Source organism: Pygoscelis adeliae, unplaced genomic scaffold, assembly GCF_000699105.1.
Source record: "Pygoscelis adeliae isolate BGI_AS28 unplaced genomic scaffold, ASM69910v1 Scaffold117, whole genome shotgun sequence".
In the NCBI taxonomy this organism is placed as follows: Eukaryota; Metazoa; Chordata; class Aves; order Sphenisciformes; family Spheniscidae; genus Pygoscelis; species Pygoscelis adeliae.
Genome location: NW_008825270.1, coordinates 3698733 through 3708351, shown reverse-complemented (window position 1 = coordinate 3708351; position 9619 = coordinate 3698733). Strand labels below are relative to the sequence as shown.

General features: G+C 43.6%; 1 protein-coding gene across 1 annotated transcript in view; it reads right to left on the bottom strand.

Moving 5' to 3' along the window:
* TSPAN18 (tetraspanin 18) overlaps positions 1-9619 on the bottom strand; it is a 63424-nt gene that overhangs the window by 6295 nt on the left and 47510 nt on the right. Inside the window, exons 5-7 of the mRNA XM_009329690.1 lie at positions 8541-8615; positions 2480-2578; positions 1003-1182 (exon numbers count right to left, since the gene is read on the bottom strand). Coding sequence (XP_009327965.1) covers positions 1003-1182; positions 2480-2578; positions 8541-8615 — 354 coding nt within the window. The remainder of the gene's footprint in view (positions 1-1002; positions 1183-2479; positions 2579-8540; positions 8616-9619) is intronic.

Sequence of the window (9619 nt, the reverse complement as noted above, 5' to 3'; positions counted from 1 at the left end):
CCTGCTGTTTTTCATCTCTCTCCTCTCTCTCTTTCCCATCTACTCACAGCAATCAGACCTGGCAGAAGCAGTACGGTGCTGTCCGCTACGATCTCTCACCCAGAGTGCCTTTGCCAACCATTTCCAGGTGCCGGGCAAGGAACAGCTCACATGCTGCTTCCAAGCTCCTTTACTCTCTTTCACAGTCTGCTATCAAGTGCTGAAAAGAGGACCACTGCTTAGTCTGGAGAGAAAAGGAGGCTTGTACATATACGGTTAGTACAGAGCTCAGCTGGCTTATTAATGCTGAGGTGAACACAGTCAGGAACTTTGCTAGAAAGTTTCTTAAACTTCACGTCTTGGTGGCAATGTAAGGAAATATGACTGTAGTATCAGTGTCAATGACATTATGCTGAACTGTCTTGCTCCAGTATAGTATGGGGAAAAATTGCCAAGTCGAGAGGCCTGGCAAAAGAAATGCCCTTTTTCTACTGTAAATAGTAAAAGAGCAGAGAAATGCAGCTTTCCAACACTTCTCTTCCTTGGAAAATGGGCATGGTTTCCTGTGGCTGTTTAACCCTCAGTCTCTTGGTTGCATATGTTGCTGATGAAGAGTCTTTGTGAACTAAACTGGAACCACTACCGCAGCCAGTAAGAGCCAGCTCCATCCCATCCTCGCTGACCTGTGCTGGCTTGCTAATTAACTTCTCAGAGATAGTACTAACCTTCAGAAACACAATAAAACTTGATGTAAATTTCCACCCCACCTCTCAATCCCTTGGGAAAACCGTCATATTTCTGCTGATACAGCACAACGTGGACTTAGCAGCGCACACAATGAAAGAGGATTTTCAAAATCAGACATATGCCATGACTTCAAAAAGCTGCCAGCAGAAGTGTAATTAGGATGTGAGCTACAGTCAGAATGGCATGACCTGCCAGCTTCACTAGCTACCCATGACCACCCCAGCCACCTCTCTGCCCGCTGTGAAACTCCTTTTCCTGGTGTTCAGCTTCCTTTACCTGTCGGTTCTGAAACCTCTCGACACCTGTGAGGCAGGCTTCCTTGTTGACAAACATCCCTTCCCGGCTCTGGAGCTCTCGCTGGCAACAAGCCTCCGGTGTCACCTTTTCCAAAGAGGAGTACGGAAGATGAGGGATAGCTTCAAAATCTTCTGGTCCATTCACTCCACAGCAGGCAAACTAGGGAGAGGCACAGAGAAGAAAGGAAGACAGAGTTGCCACTTTGCCCTGAAAGCAGATACGAGAAATCTACCAAAGACCTATTCTTGTAGGGATCAAAGCTTTAGTCAAAGCAGAGACAAAACAACTGTTGTTTTCAAAGAAGTGGGTTGTGCTTGTACCTTGGAGCTTCTGTTTCATCAAAGCCTTTTTATAAAGTCTCACTGTTCCCATGTCACACTGTAGACTCTAAGGTACCACTGGGAATATTGCCACGAACTACACAGGGCTTTGGAGCACATCCAGAATGACTTGCTTGAGATCACCCAGCAAGTCTGTAACGGAGCCAGCAGTACAATCCAGGCTCCCAAACGCCCGTTCTCCCCATAGCTAATGGCCAGGATTGTTGATGCTCAAAGGCACTGCTAGGTGATTCAAGTAAGGTCCCTTTTTAGGATTCAAGTCAGGTCCTTTTTAAGGATTCAAGTCATACTCTGTCTCCTTTCAGTCAGCAAAAGGAAATGTCTTTATTAAAGTCCTGAATCAGCATGACGGGCAGCAATCATCTTTTTCTTTTAAGATTAAAATTGACTTTTCATCTGCAGAGCCTGACATCCTACTCCTCACTCCTGAAGAGATACACCATGGGCTGTGCTAAGCACTAAGTTCACATGTGTACACACACACACACACACACGCACTGAGAACTTCTTGTAGTAGTTAAGAACAACTCCAATTCCAATGACACAATCGATCTGTAACCTGCCTGATTAGGACTGTAATAACAAAGTCAATTTTAATGGCTAATATTTCTATACTAAAAATATACCATTAGGCACACTCCTGCCTAACCTGCCACTTACCAACTCATTTCACAAGAGCAAACAAAAAGCCATTAGTTAGCACCAGTTTTAGCTGCTGCTGGCTGGGAACAGTTTTGAAGTAGTCTGCAAGGGGAAAGGTCCAGGGTAAATGCAGCGATACTCAGCGGCAGACAGCTCCACGGCTTTCTGTGCCCACTGTTTGAAAGCTGGGGGTACCCAGCCAGGTCAAATGCCTCAGGCTCTGGGAAACCACAAAGGCAGACGCAGTCACCAGGAGCGTCTCTCTCAGGACCGATGGCAGCTTGCTTTGAGAAAGACCGTCTGCCAGCCGAATTCTCACCTCCCTCCCACCACCGCCACAAACCCTGGTGCTATGCTTGATGCGACAGGATGGTTGAAGCAGGCTGACCCCAGGCGACCTGAAGGTGCAGGCTGAGCACCGCGTTGATGGCCGCTGACCACGGGCAGCATGGGAGTGGCATGGCATGACTTACTGTGATCATAACAGAGTTCCAGGTGGAAGAGAAGACGTCCGTGTCGTTGTTCCTCAGGTAATGCTTCTTCAGCTCCTTGGTGAAAAACTCTCTGGTCAGCTGAAATGCACAGACAGGTGGTTGGCAAAGGTTACTGCCAACACTTCTTTCCCAAGCACTTCCCAAAGCTCTCTCTTGTGAATGCTGGGGGCTGCTTGGTTGTTTTGGTTTTGTTCTTTTTTTTTGCAAACCTCAGAGGAGAAACATGGGGAAAGCCACTGGCTGAACCATAACTATATCCAGGGTGAATGGTACTTGTTCAATAAAACTGTTGCTCATCAAAAATCAGGGATTGAATTATATCTATACTTGTAAGCTAATGTTTACATTTAAAGGTTGGTTGGTTTTTTAAATATTCAGCAGTATTTGAAAGTGTTTCGTAAGTTGAAACAGGACTAAAACAGATTTTAGAAATATCTTCAAATCCACACCCACATAGTAGCTTAACTTACTATGCTTCATGAGGTCTGCAATCAAAGCATGATTTTCCCCTCATTTTTCATTTTAAACCAGCTAACTTCCTACCGATGACAGGGGAACTGCTCTGAATTTACTTCCATGTGTGAGAAAGCAGAATCAAGCTCTAATACCAAACTTTCTGGGAATGAAAAGGAAGTTAAAAAACATGTAATGAATATGAAGTGTTCAAGCCCACTTACAAATCAGAAAAAAAGACCATTTCCCTGACAATGCTTTAGATTATCTAAACTGACCCACACACATGAAAAGAAAAATCCTCTTTGTATTTCCAGGATTTAGATAATTTAAATAATTTTTCCTAAGGTCAACAATAAAAACGAATGGAATTTAATTTACTCCTGTTTACATTTACAGTAAAATAGAAAAACTGAACCAACATTTCTGCTCAGAGTCTCCTCAAGAAGTTAGACACCTTGAAATTACATTTACTTAGGATCACTCTCTGGAGGACTAGTAAATACACAAACTTAAAACTCTTCTTAAACCATACTCCAATTCAATCTTTCCGCCTTTCTATCACTTCAGGATGAAAACTTCAAGGAATCCCCTCTTCAGGTTCCCCAATAGGTCTTGACTTGTGTGGTCCCTTCTCTAAAATACCTTGTGATTGTGATCCACGCAGGCAAAATCTCTCTGCCACTGCAAAGCCTCAGTGAAGGGGGTTGGACTCGGCTGGATACAGCACTGCTCTAGTGTTGCATATTTGCAGGATCAGAAATTAAGCTGCCTGAAAAAGATCCCTTTTTTTTTTTCCTCTCCTGTTGTTCATACAGCACTGCAGATGCAGTAACATATACTGCTAACAAGTTGGTTTCAGGTTCTTGATATGCAACGTGAAATATCATCGCACATACACATACATATGGATGAGATGTATGTGTGGGCACAAAAGCACAAGCACGAAATTGTTTGTTTCCTTTGTAATTCTATCACAAAATTTAAGGAAAAAAGAGAAGGCTGTGGTGACTCTTTAAAAGACCCCAAATACCACTTCATATTGACTTCTCTTTTACAAATACAAACTAAGGCCAAATTTAATGACTAAATCAATAACGGGTGAAACTTTCTCACAAAGACTTGAATGATGTAGGTAGCTTAATCTCACTACCTTTTAATGAGATATGCTGCTAAGTTCCTAAATCACTTTTATGAGACAGAGATTAACTCATTTTTTGCTTTTGAATGTTAAAATACCGAAGGATCAGAGAGGACTGGCATTTTCCTTTGGGAATTTGGCACACTGAGGGAAGGTCAGGTTAGAAGATGCTGAAACATGTCCTCAGTGTTCTCCTTTCCTTCCCTTTCTCTGCATACTTTATCCATGCAGCATTCTACCCTGCAGAGACAGCAGCACATTTTTTTGATGCTTGTCTGTTCCTGAAGCGCGGACTTTGAAACTGATATTACCGTTGGTAAAAATCCCAGCCGACTGCCTTTGGCAGGGTCTAAAACAAAAGTCATTTAAATATAAAGTGAAACCTTTATTTTGACAGCAGCAACCCCAGAGGAAATTGTTCAGAGTTTGTGTGCGATTTTTACGAGACTTGGCCTAAAACAAAGCCTAGTCCTGGAAGGGTAAGTTTGCCAGGAAAATAACTGATTCCATTTTGTTGCTCTTAAACTGCTTGTCCTGAGCATCTGAAGTTCAGAAAAATGTTAAAAAGAAAAAAAAAAAAGGATCAGCAGAAGCATCTTTCTTCTTTTAAAAAATTGCTGACAAAGGAGGATAAAAGTCAGCAAGACAGTCCTACTCACATGCCCACGGCCCCCCTCTCGCTTAAGCTGGTAACGGCACTGATGAGATCTGTGCACATCGGAGTACTATGGCAAGAACTATTCAGAAGGGAGCAAAGGACCTACTAATAAAACTAGATCTTCGCACACACTTCTGACAACACACATATCAGCCACAGTCACGAACAATAAAGAGCTATTCAGCTGTGTTTTTCTTCTAGCTGTTCTGGGGGGAACATCTCCAATACAGAAGAAGCACATGCATGCACACATTTACATGCCAGTGAATGAAGGGGGACTGTTTTGTCACACGGGTTCAAAAAATAGCTTGGCTGGGATTACTCCAGCCAGATGAAGGGGACTTAGGAAAAAGAGGGCATTTCTGTACAACACAGGTGTGCCGGCACTGGCCAGGAAGGTCACAGCCTTCTCATGCTGTGACCTGAGAAGAACGCTGCGTTCAAGAATACTGAATGCTGTGCAGGAAGCTGGCTTCATGGTGCCTGCTTGGAAAACAGGACACACTCCTGTCCATCTGCATCTGCCTGGAGCATCCTAATGTGTTTGACACAGTACAGTGCTTGTACTGTAGGTACAGTCACCAGTGCTGCACTTCTCACCTCCACAGTGCCTTCAATCCAGGAGACCTCCAGCTGCTCAACTGAGGGACGGACAGTTCACGTTCTTTAGTTTTTGCCTTATGTCTGAGGAAACAGAGGTATCGGGAACCAAAGCGACTTGTCTATTAAGTGTCAGAACTGGGGCTAAAAATCCAAACATCCTGACTCCATCTAGAGCCTGCCACTGGGCTCATCTGTTCCTACCATCCCACTTTCTTGCTTGCTAAGACAATTCACTAAGAGTCAAATACCCCTCCAGGGTTTTTCCCATCCAGACCTCTGAATGGCATATAAGGAGCAATTCCTGTACATAAATCAAATCGCTCTTTCACAGCCTCTCTCTATTGTTCATGGAAGACGTTATTTGATTTTGGGGGGGGGGGTGTCTTCTTGATGAAAGAGGGTTCTCCACCCTCCAAAACCTCCTTTACAAAGGAAGAGAAATTCTGGTACTCCCACAGCTGATTAACAACAGCCTTCCTCTTCAGAAACTGCTTTTAAACAGTTCATTGGGAGTGCAACTGGACTTGCAGATCACAGTAGCTCACCATCACTAATACCACATTCACTAACCCCACCACCACACTCTGCTTCACTGACTCTTCCTCTCATGTCAAATCTCAGCAGAAAACATCTCTTTTCTCCCTTACTTTTGTCTCTTAAATTCTTTCACTCCCTCAGCTATTAATAATTTAACTCTGTTGAGTGTTTGGGAGCTAGTTTGGATGTAAAACACTACACAAGAGAAAGCTGCACTGAACATTATCTGGAAAGTGAACAGATAGAGCGTATCTTTCTCTTTTGTCTCATTTTATGCACCCAGTGAGGCCACAGCCATATGGATTGGTGCAATGACCATCACAGGAACCCACTTTGTAAGCTTCTAAGAAATTTAGGTTGCCTAAATGTGCATTTACCACCACACACCTTGAAAGTAACCCATTTCGCAGGGAAGAGAAAAGCACATCTGAACCTGACCTTAAATTGCTACTGTGAAGAATTCTTCCTGACATGGGGTCACTGAAAGACCACCTCTGTCCCTACGGACACCCTGTCCAGCCATCTAGCCTCACCCTAACCCAAAGATGACAGCAAAATTAGCCACAAGTAGTTACCAAGCCAGAGGAGCTACCACCAAAATATAGAGCAACAGCAAAACAAGAGGGTTTTTTTTCAAAAGAAACCTGAGGAGAGAACAAACCACAAGAATTTTGCAGACTGACTTTAACTTCTGCATAGAGCCATCTCCAGCTATGTTGGGATCTGACGTTCTTCATTCCTTCGCATTTAAGCCCTTCCTGTCAGTCATTCTGACAGAGTGGGAAGCTGGTGATACAAATGAGACAAGCTCATGAAAGAGAGAAGTTTTTTCCCCTTCAAGTTTTATCTCACAAAACACCGCCAGATGCCACAGAAGTCTAGAATAACCACTGCGACCTTATCTTGCAAGGTGACACATCCTCACGTGTCCCACGGCTTCCATGGGAGCAGAAGGTACCGATGCTTTGCCCAGAAGCAAGACGTAAGCAGGCTCCTTGTGACTGAGGGAAGAGGACACAGCCAGCCCTGCAGCCACCCCACACACAGGACTCGCAGCGAGCCTGGCTAGTTCCTTGTACCTTTTACCAGTTTCCCACAGGGAAGGAAGGTGGGAGCAGTCAGCTGCTGGCTGCTCGCCCAGCCCCTGCTCACCAGGGACCACGTTTTCTCTCTGTCGTGAAGCCTGTACCTGGGTCTGCAGGGCAGTTTCTACGTGTGTGGTCTGCTGCTTGTGCTGAACTGAAGGAATTCTCTAAAAACTCCTAACAGCAGATCTGTAATGACCAGAACACACCAGACCCCCCATGCTGCAACCTATTTATGGAGCGGTAGCTGTTCCCATGAGGGCATGGTCTCAAAGCCTAAGCTGGAATGGGGCACCCACTCTGTGTACAGAGTGCTGTCCCTTCCCCACTGCCTTCAGATCTGAGGCAAAGACAAAAGACCACCACCTTATAAAGGGAAAAAGAATCCTCTCACTACCTCTCCCCAAGACCATCCTACTGCACAAACACCACACTGTCTTGCTGTGAGCTTCCTAAGTCTTGATTCTTGGCTTATCAAAATTTTTTTATATGAATAAAATTAAAAGTATGTCCTGGCTCAAGAAAATCACCATTATACATGACCCTTCTATGCTCATGCCACATTTCTGTCACGTTCAGTACAGGGAATGTGCTGTATGTTCTCTTACTACTGGCAGAGGCCAAATAAACAAAACAAATACTAACAGTCACTAGTGACCACCTCTACTGGCCAATGTTTTTTCACAGCCATCACTTTGAGTCATATTTCAAAGATGGGCTGACTTGAGTAGGATGGACCTAGTTCAGTCAGGCTCTTCTTTGGACATATGGGAACATGAAAAAAATGCACAGACCTTTGCTGGTTAGAGAAACAAATGAGACTGTGCTTACTACTAACGTAGTAAAAGCTTACTACTACCATAGGGGAGGGATGATGGCCATATAATAATATGCATAGCAGCAGCATAGAGAAAGGCTACATTATATGAAGCTGTGGAGAGAAGGACCAGAAACTTGTAAGCAGGGCAATATGCAAGGGACCCTTTGATGGGACTCAAAATCGGACATGGGGAGACTTGCTCAGGGCAGGTCAGGAGAGATATCTTACAAGCAGCATTGAGAGGAATCTGGTGAGCATCAGAACATGAAAATTCAAGAAGGGATAGGATTAGAAGGTGCACAAGAGAGTTTTTGCACTACAGAGCAATAGCTCTGTTGGGCAAACAGGAGGTTTCACTATTAATATTAAACACATGCTATACTGAAAAAAGAAAAGAGTTGCTTTTAACCTTAGTGTGACTTTATTATAAAACTTCTTTCTGATGGAATGTGCAGCTGGTTTGGCTGCAAAAGAACCAGGAAGACTCTAAAAACTGCAGGATTTAAGTAGTCCCCCAGTGTATATCTCCTGTGTACATAAACCATCCACCCTGCACACGCCAGGTTAGTTAGCATTCACTGGCTTGCTGGCTGTTCCACAGACTGAGGGTAGTAACGAATCAGGTTTGTTGGTATTTGAAACAAACAGTCGCTCTACAAATGAATCAGCCACCATCTAACACCACGCTCCAGCTGGGTACAATCCCACTGGAGTTCAGACTTTGTCCACCGTCGCATACTTACATTTTCTCTGAAGATAAAAGCCAGGATTGCAGCTGAAAGCTCCGCCAGGAAGATTAACAAAATAAACATGAAGAACTGGAAGAGAGAAGATGCAAAAAAAACAACCAAAAAACCACAGACATACCATTAGGTGTGTGCAATAGGTAGTAGAAACACAGGGTTTTGCTAGTCACTAAAGAGATGGAAAAAATAACTGAGGAAACTTTTTTTCCCTGATAATTAAAAAACCCTATGAGACAGTAACCTGGAGCAGACACAGCCCCTCTCTGACCACCTCACAGGACATGGGAGCTTGTGACACTTTTGCCTGCTTGTAATGGGTAAAAGGGAATAAGGCTACACAACCTGTAGCGTCCCCTGATAAATCTGCACCAGGTTAAAACAGTAAAGCCTGCTTTGATGGAAATAGTTATATTATTGTGTAGATGCTCATACAGGGTTAAACTGTCCTGACACAGGTGTATGCATCACATGCATACACCTACATATGCACACACACCCCACATCACAACATAAACAATTTTAGTGTAGTATGATCATGGCTCATTTTGTATGGAAGGAGGTAGTGGGACATACACTCAAATATTTACACCTATGACCAAAAATGGACTTTTTTCAGAGTATTCTGCATTTCAGGACAAAATTAGCCTTGGTTAATATCCCCCTCCACACAACGGCGTTGCGCTGAGTTAAGTATTAACCATGCAGAACCTCTACAGAAAGTTGATAACACACCATTATAATTTTAATTTGATTATGCAAGCATCATCCATGTCTTGTATAGTATCCAAAGTGTGCATACTCATACCCTTACATTAAGGGCACACTGCAGACTTGACAGAAAGCAATAGCCAGCAGATTGAGTGTTAGCAAAAGAGAAACAGGCATCCAGTTTGAAGTAAAACCATTACACTTATGTCATCATAATTCTAGGGAAGACAAATGAAAGCAGAGAGGCACGTGGTTGTTCAATTTAAGCTGGAACTGTATTTTCATCCTGTTGCCCTTGCAACCTTCTGCTGCTTCAGTCTAGAAGTCTGGTCTTCAGTCTTACTAAAGACATCTTGTTTCTGTGATGT